This window comes from Labrus bergylta, chromosome 10 (assembly GCF_963930695.1).
Source record: "Labrus bergylta chromosome 10, fLabBer1.1, whole genome shotgun sequence".
NCBI lineage: Eukaryota > Metazoa > Chordata > Actinopteri > Labriformes > Labridae > Labrus > Labrus bergylta.
The window spans coordinates 15,377,845-15,393,986 of record NC_089204.1 but is presented as its reverse complement, the minus strand read 5'-3'; the positions used below and the strand labels follow the sequence as shown (position 1 = coordinate 15,393,986).

The 16,142-nt window shown below is 40.5% G+C and overlaps 1 protein-coding gene across 1 annotated transcript in view; it reads right to left on the bottom strand.

The window, feature by feature from the left end:
- The window catches only part of ehbp1 (EH domain binding protein 1), a 148,424-nt gene that overhangs the window by 112,098 nt on the left and 20,184 nt on the right, over positions 1-16,142 (bottom strand). The window contains exon 5 of the mRNA XM_065959780.1: positions 13,472-13,525. Coding sequence (XP_065815852.1) covers positions 13,472-13,525 — 54 coding nt within the window. The remainder of the gene's footprint in view (positions 1-13,471; positions 13,526-16,142) is intronic.

Sequence of the window (16,142 nt, the reverse complement as noted above, 5' to 3'; positions counted from 1 at the left end):
CAGAAAACATCAGTCTATTTTGATTTGATCTGAACTTAATGTTGTAGCAGGATTGTATGCAGCAAAGTCATTGTGCCCTACAGAACAAATGATGTATGGGATCTAGCCCTTATGTACCAAAGCTTGTTATTTTTGCACCACTGTGTATAAAAAAAAAAGGTTAATATCTGACCCCATACATGCCAATATAACCACCTGTCTGATACTTAGTATTAGAAAGTTGAATGACACATTTCCATGAAACTCCAAAATCCCATTCTGAAAAGAAGCATTGTGATTACTGTATGAAGATCCTCCCTTCCAGAGGAGAAGCTGTTAGGAAGAATACAATCCCAACAAGATCCCTGGAACTTTCATATTTCAGAGATATCAAATGTTGTTTTCCGGGTGGTAACAACAACAGCATCAGATTCTCCAAATGCACTCAATTGTCACTTAAAGGATCTGTTTGTTTTAGCAGTTTTAGGCAGGCTGCAGAGATCTGACTGAGCTATGATAGGGCCCTAATCCAGAGCAAAGCTGATTTGCGTAAGGGGGGAAGGGGGGGCTATAAGATGGCCTGTGACAAAAAAAACAATTGCCCCAAGTGAGAGTGTCTCTTTTTCACCCTGCTCCATGACAAAGGTGTACTCTCCATGCTAAGTGACAAATCTGGGGAGACAAAGAGCATTAGCAGGGTGATGCTCTGCTTCAGTGCTTCTGATTGTGGCCAACTCAAAGAGAATCTAATATGGATTTTAAAAAGAGGAGAGGGAGAGATTAGAATGAAAGAGAAACAATGAACACCTTCTACCAAGGGGGAATTAGTGGAGGGATTGGATAAGGAGCCGGTGTGTTTATAATGGGTGTGTGTGTGTGTGTGTGTGTGTGTTTGTTCTTTAAACTCCTTTTTTTAACAAAAGAACAATAGGTTTCCCAAATTGTTTATGTGCATTTATATGGGAGACAAAATCACACACAAAAAAGCTTTTACTCATTTAACTACATTTTTGAATGGTGGAAGAAGCATTTAGTATATAGTATGATCATTTTTATGGTATGTTTGTAGTGAATTGGTTAACTAAAAAAAGAACGAGCTTTAAATGTTCAGGCTCATAGATGAACACAAATCAATAAACCTTTGGAGTGTGCTGCTTTACTGACTGCACAGGCATTTTCCTCCTGCTACAACAAGAGTTTCTTAGGTAGAACTACATCAGAAATGCAACAGCAATGGGGAATATTTGTTGCCTTTCCTTAAAGACAGTGTATAGGCCCATTTTATTGAATAACACCCAATAGAGCTCGACTGACCAATATATCTGTGGGAAGACTTGGGCCTATCATAGGTGTGTCACTATTGGAGTATGTTACGTCATTTCTTTCTAAAAAAAAACATTAAATACAGAAAACATGCTCGGGATATTTTGAGAAATAATGTAATCACATGTTCAGAACACAATCAAACTCGAAGCTTTCTTACAGCATTGTCTGCAGCACATGTAGCATAGCAGCACAGCAGGAAAGTAAATAGAGGAGGACTATTTGCATTCAGACTTGAGAATTTACTAAATCGGCCGCCATTTGGATGATCACTTCACTTTCCCCACTAATGTCTGTATCTGTCTCAATCAACCCATACCAGTCATGTTCCAGATGGTACGAAATGCGTTCCTTCACCACATCTTCTCAACACCTGAGGATGTTCACCATTACTGTTAGCCACCAAAGTGTCCTGACCCCATCTTCAATGGGTGTGTACTGATTTATATCCCAAACAGAAATGTTTGGGGATCAGTGTAACCGTCAGTAGCAGGCTTAGCGCTGGCATCAGAGCAAATCGCAAGACCCTATTCATTGCCACTTACCAGAACAGTTGGCTCAGACGCATTGTGTGCATGTGTGCGTGTGTGCGCGCGTGAGAATGCTCACACACCAACACCGACTTGCATGTACTTGCTATATGAGCGGATCTTGAGGAGATAACGTCAAACACATCACCCAGCAGGGTACAAGTTAAAGCTAAGTTCATCAAAAACCTCTCTGTATTTGTGCATGCATATTCTGTCACCACCACTACCCAGACACACACACACATTTCCACCCACGCAGGCTTGGCAGGTCAAGCTTGTGGATAAACAGGGGGATTTGTCGAGGGCAGTGTTTTGCGGGCCACACGGGCCTGTCTCCATCGCAGGCAGCCATCTTAAGTCGCACAGGAAAAATAAATAACCAAAAGATGGAGATAATGACTGTTCCACTGTTCTTGTCCAATCACAAAAACAACGGTCTGGCCACCCATCTTCCCAAAAAACAAGGTGAGATGAGGACGAAGATGGGAAGGACAAGCCTGGTTAGAGCGACCAATGAGGAGTGTAGGTGACACCACAAGGTGATAGATATGACCTCAGAGATGACGGATTATGAATAACATACGAATGAAAGCTTCAGAGGTGATAGCAGTATCGTAGCTCTGAAAAATGGTCTAAAATAGAAGACTGGGACTGACATTTTCATCAACACAAACGTGTCAATTTTCCAGAATGTAACCAGCTGGAATAATGACAGTCTTTTTGAACAGGTGAATGGCGCTTCATATTTTAAAATGCATTCTCATTTGTAACCAAGTTTCAGTTCCAAAACTTGATTCCCGGTTTTGGGGATGTGTTTTGTGATGTGTCTAATTCCCGTATTGCAATTATGATGAAATAGCATTTGACTGCACAGCCCTAGCACCCATGACATTACTTCACCTTGTTTGGGTCTGTAACAGTGGCACTTCCCTTTTGTGTCAAGTGAAGTTTTCTCAGCGGTGACATTCATAATCATTCATGTTTTTTTTCCAAAATCATGGTATGGTATAATCTGTAGTTGGTAACATCAACATCTCCAGTCAAAACACACACACTAACTCAAGCTTCAAGGTCTACCATGTGAAGGCCACACAGGTGGGGAAGCGGATGTTTCCCTGGTGACACTTGTGTTTTGATGTTTATTTTGGGGTCAAACGTCACACTGTATGAGGCAAAATAAAAAACCTGTTTGTACTGGTTTAGACTCTGCATGTGTGTGTTTGTGTACAGACAAGAAATGTATCTATGTGTGTGTGTGTGTCTGTGTGTTATAATGTGTATACATGCTGTGTATCTGTGTGGGTGTTTATGTGCAAATATGAAAGAGAGAGGCTTCATATGCGACTGTGTGTGTTTGTGTGTTTCCGGCAGTGTCTGGTGACATCTGCTGTGTTGTTGGCTTGGAGCGGCGCACAGTGGGCTGCAGGAGCCTCAGACTAAGGAGATGAAAGCCGAGGTCACAACCTGGACCAGTGGGACAAGACACACTCACTCACTCACACAACACACAAATACAAAGTCACACATGCAAACATAAAGACGTACACACAGACTGTAGGCACATGGTACTAACACACAAGGTAGGCATATGTCTCTCTGTCACACAGCGTGCAGGGGGGCTTACAAGAACACAAGGACGAGCAACTGAAGAGTAAACGGGAAAGATAAAACAGTAAAGCAGACAAAACAATATGAAGATGGACAAAATACAAAGACACACAACAGTGTGAAAAATATTATTCAAACAGAGGAGCAACGCCTGACATCATCAGGGGCAACAGTTAAATCAGTTTAATTAACCCCACACACACACACACACACACACACACACACACACACACACACACACACACACACACACACACACACACACACACACACACACACACACACACACACACACACACACACACACACACACACACACACACACACACACACACACACACACACACACACACACACACACACACACACACACACACACACACACACACACACACACACACACACACACACACACACAGAATCTGGATGCCCAAGTGTAAACAAATGACAAATGTGTGTGATGATGTCTTTAACAATACATTATTACAGCCAGGTGCAGCCATGAAAAGGGATGCTGTCAAGTATCAGTTATGTTATCACGTGACAAACTATTCCATCATCCATAAAATATCCATCAAAACACCCCAACACAAGTTTAAAGGGTTCAAGTTATGTCTCAGTCTTTTTTGTTTTGTCTGTAGTGGAAATCCTGATTAATACCAGATCATATTGTTTACAATAGAAAATATGCAACATATGCAGTTGTTTTTTTATAACAAAAGTTCTGTTCTGGACAAAAATGTTTTAAGCACCGTAAAGCAGCAGATTCCCATACTTTTCACACAGTAAAAAAAGAAATGAATTGCCTTTGTTTACAAATACCAGTGCTCAGACACACATGTTCCCCTATGTAAAGAATACAAAATACAAAATGTACAGATCATGAGCCACACAACCTATAATCAGACAAATTTGGTCACACACAAACACGACACATTCACAGAGTGGTCGTTAGACACACACACACATACACATACACACACATACACACACAGACACACACAGACACACACACACAAACACTTCATGGTAGTGGTAGCAGTTAGTCAGCAGACAGGCCATGTGATGGGGTGGTGTGGTGTGGATTAGGGGCCAGTAAGCCTATTAGGGCGACAGGAGGGACCACCCGGCCTCCACAGCCACCTACAACCCTCACCTACACGCACGCAAATACACACACATCCCACTAACATAACTGGCTGGACTCGCAAGCAATGGCATAGTTCACCAGAAATAGGTTCAGCTTCTCAAACAGGATACCCACACACAGAGATGTACAGCTACACACACTAAGCTTTTAGCTGAACTGTGTGGAGTTATTTCCTTTATACAGTTGTAAAGGGTGTGTGTGTGTGTGTGTGTGTGTGTGTGTGTGTCTTCATTTTCTTATTCATTGAACAAAAATAATAGATGTTAGCAGAAAGAGTCAGAATTTAGACTTGTCATAGTATGTGTGTGCACCCATTGTGTATACTTATTCTGCGTTTGTGTGTCTGCTTAGGTAGGGGTCTAGTCATGGGGGGTAATCGACAGCATCTGTTGCCTCTCCTCAGGGCGATTAATTAGATTAAATTAATTTGGAAAGCGTGTGTGAATGTGTGATCCCATACTAAGACCCCCCACCCCTACCTCTTTTCAACAGTAACACACTCACACACACACCCAAGCACACAAACACACACACTCATTTACAGCCTTGCCGCTTTAAAGTACAAAGCATATATTATTTAAAATTAACACTGTGAGCTCACAGTAACACACAACACACACTTCAATGTGACACAATAAATTAGGCCTTTTGAGTTCTCCAAACTATTCAAGAAATAGGAAATGAGCAAAGGTGAAAACTTTGGAGACACACACATGCACACGAGTGCAAATTAATCCCAATTTGTCGGCCTCGGCACGGGAGAAACTTTTGGGATTTCATACTTCATACCAGCTTTTGTCACCTTTGCGTGAATAGCCGAGGGCTGAAATAATTGTGTTTTTCTTCCCAAAGGCCCAGTCAGTGCTCACAAGCCACTGGCCTACGTAATGTGTTCCAGACAGAGAAAGAAGGGGGGGAGAAGGGGGGGGGGGGGGGGGGGGGTGTATACACACCATGGCTATTGGTACAATACATGGGTGTGTGTGTGGGTGTGGGTGTGTGTGTGAAGGTGATGGAAGAGGGCTGGCCTGTGAGTGTGTGTGACTGTGGGTGCCGTGGTTTTTCAAGGTCTGCCCGCTGAGATGAGTGTGTGTCAGTATGTGACTGTATGAGTGTGTGCAAGTGGGAGGTATGTGGCGTGGAAATGGCCTTAATGGAGTTGGATGTGGTCCACAATAGACAGGACATCAGCACAGAGAGAGGACTGAAAGAGAGAAAGAGACTGAGAGGAAAAGAGATGGAAGGGAAGAGAACATGGCCAGAGGCAGTGACAGAAATATCATAAGACGTGTCAAAAATCCATAAATGTTCAGAATAAAGTAACACGGGTAAAATATCAGCCAATAAGAGCTGCATTAAATGTGATACTTTAAATGTATGCGGTGACACAAAATATATTCTCAGATCCTTCCTTTGGTCGCAACATTGCAATTAAATGCCTTTTAATATGTGGCTAAAATAGTTTAAATGCATATCTGATATCAAAATGACTCAAACAGTCAAAACGAAAATCACACTTTCAATGACATCTCCCTGGCTCCACAAACCGTAGTGGTGCATAAAACAATCAGCATAGGGCATAGACAATCTGTGAGTCCTCCGAGTCAGAATCCACAGTGGAAAAAGGAAGGCTGGAATTTGTCGTTGTTAGAAGAGATGCCAATGTGTGTTCCCTAACATATAAGTGCATTATATTGCTTTATGATTGCTGTGTAGTGTTAGCCTAGCTCTATTTTATTCGATTTTGGATAGAGGTCATGAACAGCCCAGTAAACTTCTGAGCCTAAATGTTTTCGTTTTTCAATTCATGCTGCTGATAGTCAGACACCCAGCATCTCTGGGTTATTACTGTTTGAATGATTGGTTTGATCAATTAATTGAATGATTTTTGTAAAAAAAAAGGTTAAGGCATAACCTTGCTGTAGTCAAACCAAATATTATTAAAGTTTATAAAACTTTTAATGAAAGTGGGGCCCATATAGCGGTAACTCTCCCCCCAATGTACAGCGGCTATAAACCTTCAAGTGTATGGGCAGGGTTTGCCTCGACCCTCTGCCACTTATCATTTCCTAAACTCTAATTTTGAATTTCAATTATATCCATTGTACTCTCCAATAAAGGCATACAAGCCAAGAAATAACCTCAACAATTGTAATTTAATATTACAGTATTACATTTCTGTATGATTTTCTCACAACTCTTCCCCTTTATGTCGCTGAAAAACACAGTTACTCATTATTTATTATCTGAGAATGTTAAAGAATTTAAAGGCACTATCCAAAATCCAAATCAAAAATGTGAAATATGCATCAGAAAGGCAGTCAAACGGTGTGAGGGTTGTTTAGCAGAGCAGCTAAAGACTCGTGAAATCCTTTTTTTCAAAGCAACGTCAATGCACTTGACTGAAAAAGGTGAAACATGACTTAAAGGGGGAGAGATGGGGGGGTTTGGCTGTGGAGTGTGTATCACTGTATATTCAATGTATTCAGGCATGATAGCAGCTCGCTTAAACAGTCCAGTGTGTGTGGGAATGTGTTATTCAAATCCTTCCACAAAGCTTTGAAGACGAGGGAAGTTGGTCATCATCAGCTTTGGTCGATATGCTAACGCAGAGAGAATACACACAGATATACATACACACATTAACCCCCCCCCCCCCATGCACATACACACAAAGGAGACAGTCAGCACAATGCCTTCAAATATAGCCATCCAATCTTTTGACTCTCAATTTGCCCACCTTTTTGATAAAACGTGCTTATATGAAAAAGGGTAAAAGGCAAGGGTAGCATGCAATTTAGAGATACTACTGTGTAGCCACTTTCAGCCTGCCACCTCTCCATCGCTTTCTCTTCTTCCTTCTCTCTCTCTCTCTTTCCATCTTTTGATTATGCGATTCGCCTTGGCAGACGAACAAATAGAGGAGAGAAAATGGTAGTGTTTGACACTGCCATTTTCAATGACAAAATACAATCTAACCAGGGCCAGTAATTCGACGGGGAGGGATTAGCCCAGTGCGAGGTTGGGCCCCCAGATTAAGACGAAGCCACAGCGCAGGGATCTTGAATTTCATCATCTCCGGCGCTCAGGCACAATGGCGTATTCTTCCCCTTTCTCCCCTGCCGTCTGATGAGGGGTCAGGAGAACTCACCTCTCCTCTTCCTCTGTTCCTCCTCGTCCTCAGAGAAGCACTCACTACAGCATTCATCCCTCCTTATTTTATATTAGCTTAGATACAAGTAAGGTGAGGGTTGTGCATGAGCAGGGGGAGCTGAGGCGTCTATACATTGGTAAAAAGTCATGAGAAAATCAGATCAAATGTACAAACATTACATATTTTTGGATAATATCATCTATATCTACCCACATACGTCATCAACACTGATAAATTATACATGCAGCTGCATGACACTTGACACTCATGCATAGACAGAAACACTGGTGACATAAGGGGGGGATCAAACAGCTTTAAGGGCCAATATTTAAAAGGAGTTTTCATAGAGGTGTCTTGGGGTAGACTGCCCTCTTGAGGTTAATCTGTATAATTGACCTTCAATTCAAGTGCCAGGCTTGAAATAAGTCATGTCAGAAACATAACTGACGTGGAATCAGTTTAGCAGCTCTAATGCTCCACATTAGATCAAACAGGCAATCTTTATTATTCATATTCAGTTGAGATATTTATGTTGAAGAAGGATGCTGTTCCTTTGCCAACATCTAATTTCCCTCTCCCCCTGACACATTATAATTAAATGTAGTACTCAGTAATTCAACAGGTTTACTTGTCTGACATAAAAATAGTCACTCTAAGGCTTTTTTCAGAAAAAAAACCACTTTCAGCACCTTTTGAGCGCTTATGCGCGTGTGTTCTGTAACCTTAACAACGGGATCTAGCCTACGGTGCAACCGTGCCGAAGCCGACTGGAGCACAACGCATCAATTTAGCACAGAAAAGAACAAACGGGACGTGAAGTCAGACACCGATACAACATTAAAACATCCTGTTTATTTTCAGAATAAAACCCTCCGTTTTGACGGTTCAGAAAAACGACTGTTTTTGTGTTTGTTTACATGTTTATAAGGTTTTTATTGAGTTTTATACCACGAACATCGTATTATCTCGTGCTGTCGCGAGTGAATCTGTAACATTACAGCGGAAATTCCTTTGTCTCTGTACTCCAGCTGTCCGGCTGTGCTCTCCATGCTGTAGACTGAGAACGCAGCCGGTGGGTGTTGACGGATGAGGGTGCACGGACCCGTAACGGACCGGAGCGGACACGCAATGCACACATATCTGGTGGAAGTTCGCCGTTATTGGGTGCATGACATCTTTTGGGGCACCTGTAACTAGGGACGTAGATTACTACTCGTCCTGATTGGTCAGCTGTCATAAAGGCGCTTGAAGTCACCCAGCGCTTTTCTGAAAAGTTGAAATAATTAAACTGAAAAAGGCGTCGGGCGCAGCGCTTTTTGAAAAGGCGTCATCCTTTTTCCATCGGGTTGTATGTAAAAAAGGCCCTGGCAGTTGAAAAAAGAAGTCAAGTGTGAACACGGCCTTAGGCAAGCAAAACAAGATAACAGGTGACTAAATAGCATGTAAATGCAATTTCAAACCCAGGATTCACTGACACACTAAAAGAAATACAAGAATGAATTAAAGACCAGTCCATGTGGCTGGAGCAACATGTAGTTCGCTCATTACATGTAGATGTAATGATGAGTTGAGGAAATAAAAGAGGGACTTACTTTTATGGGCATTAAGGATTAAAAGAGGAACTTCAAAAGAGTTGCTTTAAAAACAGCCAAAAAATAACAAACTCTCGATTTAAATCAAAAAAATCATCTAAAGAAGACAAGAAAAGAAAATGGCCACAGTCCTGATAAGGGAATGAGCTCGAGATTTGTAGATATTTAATCAGGATTCAGAAGCCTTGGAGAAAAATATTTAACTGTAAGAATAAAATGCCTTTTACACCTGTTCCCCACTGTCTGTTTATTATTCTAACAGATTGAAAAGGATAGCACATGTATCCTAACAACCATGTCAAAACATTAAACATAACAAACCTTTAACCATAAAGTCACTCCACAGTCTTTCTCTCACTTGACTTTTGACATTGTTTCATTTTCATCCCTTTTCTACATCTGAGTATGTGAGGGTATAAAGTTGCCTTCTCCCTCCCTCCCTCCCTCCTCAGTGCTTGCCATTCCTGCTGTCAAGGCCTTGTTTGGCTTTGATCTTTCTGTCATTAGTCAGGTATGCAGAGAAGCAGGCAAACTCACAAACTCTTCATTTTTTCTCCCTTTCTTGCTCTCTTTCGCTCTCTCCCACGCTCTGGCTGGAGAACACCGGCTGACCTGCTTGTCTTCTCAGCTTTCTATCAAAGAGAGAAAGGTAGAGACCCGTTTCTGCTGTCGTTGCTTTGAGCTTGACATGTACAGAAAGTGACAGTGGCAAAGCACTCAGCCGGCTCTCTTAAAAAAAGAAGGTCTCAGAGGTCTATCCTTCCTGATTACTAGAGACTAGCCGCTCTCTTGACAGTAAAGCAGTTAACACACTGTTGCATTTTGATGTAGGCTTCATTTTCAAGGGCATATTCATTCAAGATTGATTTGCTTATTTTGGTCACTCACACTCAATTGTCATTTCAGAAAATCTCACAACACTAGTTTAGTTTGAAGATGAACAGTTTTTGACATCAAAGCTAATGTTTCCTTTAAAATAAGTTAACCTTTTCCTGAATTGTGTAATGCAGCTATAACTCACTAATACAAGCAAACACAAAAAACAAAATTAAAGGAGGTATGAATATTTTAGGGGATGCAAAAATACAGTCAGCCCACGGTTCAATACGTACCTCGGTTTTTTGGTCACGGTTCACGGTTCGGTTCGGTTCTGACGGGCCGGGCCATTAAAATGTTTCCAGTGTTAAGTGTTTTAGGCAAATTGTACAGAACATCAAGGGATTAAGAAAGAGAGCTACTTTTTTTCTATTTTAAAACTATTTATTTTACTTTGAAGCAAAACAAATTCAGGTGCTCTCCTTTTAGCCTATTGCAAAGTCAGATTAGATTTGAACATGAAGTAAACTACAATTAGCTCAATGAATGGCAACAAAAAAGTGCATTGGTGGCATACTGTCATATTTCTCTTTTGGTTACGATTATCGCTCCTCTCTTATTCTTGTAATGTTCAGTATTGTAAATATTTTGAGTATTAACAGCAGTTAAATGATTTCAGAACATTTCGAAAGACATCAAACCTCACACTGAAGGTTCAGACGTGTTTTATGACCAGTTTAGAGTTTTTAAAGAGCAGTGAGGGTGATGCGCAGACGCACAGACAGAGGAGCACTCAGTTGATGTTGACAGACATCAGTTAGTTAACAGACAGCAGCCTGCCATGTAGTTCACATACTTCACTAGTTAACATGTAAACTGTAGAGCAGATGATCAATTTCACTTTTTGTTTCTTGTCCGTCCACTTATATGTGTAATGGCACGTTCCCCGACTCTCGCTCACCCGTATAGCTCTCTCTCCCTCTCACGTTCGCGGACCCACAGTTATCTTTTAATGCATGTTTTTGACATAATGAGGGAGAGAGGCTTTCGGGAAAAAGGGCGTTTGCGGCTGTTAATATACCTGGACGAGTGGGAAACACTGCGCAGTACATGTTTTCCAGGCGCTCACGCTCGCGCCACACTATCAGAAACTGGTCTGTAGTGTAATGCTACTTGAGCAATGACTGCAGCCTGTATGATCTATAGACTGTCACTGTACCGGCCCTGGCGGCCCTTCAGGCAGCCCGGTCCACCGGGAATTGTCCCGGTTCTCCCAATTAGCCACTCCGGGCCTGGCTGCTCCTCACTGCTCGCCATGCTAAAAGTAATGTTGTTGTCAGCGTCACCAAACTTTAGCGCGTGGTGATTGGCTATTAACTCACTTGGTGGTTGGGGTTTCCTCATGCCTGCATGCTGACTCACAGGCACACACAGACAGAGCCAATTTAGAGAGAAATACAATGCGCGGAAACTAGTTAAACGCCAAACCGTTAAAACCGCAATTCACAAGTCAGTATTGAACCGTGGATGCCGTACCAAACGGTTCAATATTTTTTTGAGAATTCTTGCATGCCTAGAATATTTCCTTTTTTTTTAAATAAGTGACATTCTTGACCTTTCACTATTCACTACACAAATGTTCTGCCAACATATTTCAAGGCATGGATTTTTGGTGAAAAACATTACTGCCATAAAAGTGAGGAGTTGACTTGAACAAAAGACTTTTGATGCCATTAGTAAACTTTTAAACTGGGCTTCTTCATAATCTGGACCAGCACAAACAATTATTAGCACACTAGACTGGGACTTTTAAACAGCTTGCAGCTAGAGGGGAGAGGGATCAGACTGTGATATCTGTCACTGGACCAGGACAGACACTTGTGACAGCAAAGACCCAAGTCAGCATGGATCAAAACCCTTTGATCTTGCAGAATGGTGGTGAGAAAGAAATGATACTTATTGATGTTATCACAATGTCAATAAGTAGAGTGAATCTGAGATGAGCCGTTTCCCAGGTCACAGACTAACTTACACAGACAATAATTAAAAGGTTTGAGTTAAAGAGGTACTGCCTCACAGCACTCTCTCACAGGAAGCACTAGTCTTACTTTTCTGCAAATGTCTAAATTTGTAAGCACAAAGGTCTCGTTTGTCAAATGCTTCGGTAAAGTTTAGGCTCAGAAGGTCACAGAAGTGGCTCCAGAAGAAGACACAGAGCAAAACACAGCGAATCAATTCTGAGCAGCGAGTTCCCAGTTTCCTGCAGAAATACTGGTCAATGTCAAAATATTCTCTCTTTGTTCTTTTATTACCCTCCTTCTTTCCTCAATCCAGCCAACTTTTTCAAAACTACTCAATCCACTCCCCTCTCTCCTCCACCTTCCCCAATTTTGGTTATACAGTGGGAGTCCAACTTTCCATCCAATACTCTATGGCATGCAGGAGTCCTTGCCATGCAAACAGTCATTCTTTCCTCTGCTTCTGCTGACACACACACGCACGTGCACACGCGGCCCTTCAACACCCTCAACATACAAAATTGCAAAACGTTATTATTACTCCCTGGTTGCCTGTTTTGTCTTTGTCTATGCTGTGCATTGTATCGTCGTGTCTCCCCTGTCTCCTACATACTTTTGCTCTTGTCATGTCCCTCATTTGTCTTGTATTGTTCTGCATCACCTAATAAAAAACAAAAGGAAAAAAAACAAAAAAAAACACAGTACGGACTAATGTAAAAAAAAAACCAAAAAAAAAAACCATGCCATCTTTAAATGAGTTGTTTAAATACATGAACAGCTAATGTTATGACTCATTATGAAATTTACAAATGAGTAGATAAATGGACAAATTACAAAAGAGTCAAGTTACTCTTTGTTTACATTGAAACTTAATATTTGAGTTCACTTTAGGTATGTGTTTTCAGGACTTTTAATTCTATGTTAATACACACAACTATTCACACACACAGTTATGCCACACACAGTGTTTGATGGCATTCAGGTATGACAACATGTTGCGAGTCAGGAGTTGTGTAATACCAAACAAACTGAAAGAATGTAATAGCATAGACTGACCACATGGTGGCAGAACCTGCAAAAGTAATACAAGGAGGATTTACTTGGGAAAAAAGACAGAGAATGAGGAATTGATTTTTTTTCTTTTTTCATTTGAAGTTGTCTTCACCAGTCATGGTTTGATTCAGTCTAGGAGCCTATCAGAAGGCACCTATCCATATGGTTTCATGTGGTAACCTTTTGTCTTCAAAACAAAGAAACATCCAGTGTACTTTAGAGATACAGAGAGATGATTTGGTACTCACATTTTCAATGACAAATGTCCACTCTTTGTCTTCAAACTCCTCTGCATGGGGGTCCTGCAGGGGGAATGGAAAAGGTATTGCTTAATAAAATGTATTAAATAAGAGCAGGCTGTATGGTCATTTGAAACAGCAACAACATTGCACAATTGAATATTGATTATTATGACAAGTTTGGTAATTACTGTGACAGCAGGTATTAACAAAACCTCATCAGTGTCTCTTTGTAGCTCTGTTCACCCAATAAACTGGTTCAATAGTCTTCACTCATTCCGACAGTCTTGTTTCATATCGGTGTTGAATGTTTTCAAATTAATAAGTTCACTTTCAAACTCTGGACAATGAGCTACAGATGCCTTTCCCACAAACTTTTAAAATTATGTTTGAGTTAAGAAATACCTCTCCAAATCAAACAAGAACTGAACATTAATACCATTCATACAGCTAGGATTTATGACAGGTTATACTATTATAGGTTACTGTAAGCTGGGTCTACAATATAGTAAACTATACCAACTAAGTGTTTGATTCTCTGTCGGTCAGTCTGGTAGAGTCAGCCAAGATACACAAAACTAACCAAATCAACACCCTAAAACTAAATATTATTCTATCAATTAAAAACAAATGTTATTTGCAAGACAAAACTGCTTTCATTTAATTTGTCTTTTACAGACTAAAGCATTTTTTTTTAAATAATAACTGATTGTTTGTTGCATCCTATACACAAGAACATGCACACAAGTTAGGACATGCAACGATGGCCTTCCTGTCTGACTGTATCTGTGACACGCCCAAGGAAATCAATACTCCTGCAGTCTGCTACAGCTCTCAAACACATCAACCACTTGGGAGGAAACATACACAGCAAGTTCTGAATATGCACCATCACACAACGTTTATAAATCTGCATTATTATATAAACTGCTTTTAAAAGCCAAAAGAGCAAAGTTGTATTTCAGCCCCAGTTTATTTATACCATAAATCCAACCTTTAAGTTAACAATATTGCCTTCGCTTACATGTCGAAACACAAACAGGGACTTTCATGGATAAAACTTTGCAATATCTTTCTAGAGCAAACATTAGGCTATTCTCAGGTTTGGAAAATACAGTTATATAACAAAAATCCACAACTGTTACACCATTGGCTGTTTCAAAATGTCCAAGAATATTTGCACACTGTCTCTGTTATAATTGATTTGCCTACAGAGTGGAAGTCAGAAGGCTATCCAGTGAAGTTACTTATATTTATTTCAGTCTTTTCTGAAAGTACATCTCCCTGAGGCACAGACTTCAATACTGCTGAGCTAAGCAGTTTGATCGCAGAGCTTCAGGTCAGACAGGGAATTAAATCATCTCAACATCTTCTCTAGCTTTACTTCAACTTTCAGCAAACAATATGTATTCATATATACTTTGTAACTGATCAAAGAATTACACTTGTATATCTTTACACTGGCATTAAGCAATTGTTTTGATAATAAAGGGTTACTGCAGCTGTGGAAATATGTAAATCTATTAAGATGGTATCAACTCCATAGTTCATCAAAAACACATTTTCCAATCAAGACCAAGACCAGACCAGTACTAGTCCCACACTTGATGACATTCTTACAATAAAATGTGAAACATGCAAAGTTGCAAACCACAGACACTCCTCAGACTGATCTGGAAAAAAGAAATCTGAATTCAGATCAAACACCCACAGAAAACAATTGAGATTCCTCTTCCTAAACCTCTTTCATTGCTATATAAAAATGGTCAATATACAGGATGTAGACCAGACTATGTAAAAGGTCTAGATAAAATCATAAAAAGGCATTGGGGATTTGATAGGCAAATAAACATGATGAAGCTGAAGCCAGCTTTACTATCTTTTAATCAACAATCTGTTTTTTCAAGTGTGACCATCCAACTAAAACAGTTCATGATCTTAACATCACTGACATTACAGTCATCTTTCATGGTCTTGATCTTATTTGTGCAAGGAATAGTTGTGTATTTTAACCCAGTGTGTGATTTTGGGAGGTTTAGTGAGCCAGATTGAAAGAGAGACAGAGCTCAAGGCTCACACACAGCTATCCCAAAAACTAGCCCTCTTAAAGTAATGCATCTTTTTCTTAACAAGTTCATTTTTCATTGACAAAAAGAAGCATTACTCAGTGTCTACTCTCTGCTGTCTAGTCTCCAGCTCTTTTAACCGAGTGAGGGAGCAGTAGCAAGGTTTGAAGCATTCAGTCGGAAGCTTATGTGGCAGCTAATTAAATAGCGAGTGATGGATTGGGGGATGTACTTTATTGATCCCAAAATGGAAAATAGGGAGAAAGCATTTGTAACAAAGAAAATGTACTTTTAGATTAGAGGCAATGTTATTTGATTTGTAGTTTTATCCGCCAGTTTTGAGTAGATTAGGCCTACAGCAGCTTTGTTTAATGTATCATTACAAAAACAGCTTTATTACTTCCTCTGGGACAGGAAGTGGAAGTCGGCCCAGAACGGAGAGACATCAGCATTCACAGCAGTGCTTTAAGCAGAGACCAGGAAAAGGGAGCCAGTGCACATAAAGTACCTCTTTAGCTAGTGTGTCATATGTGCAGAGTGTACCAGTGTGTTAAGGTTTGGAGGTGGATGAAGTGTGTTGTGTGGTCACTGTACTGTAACTCATGTCTTCCACT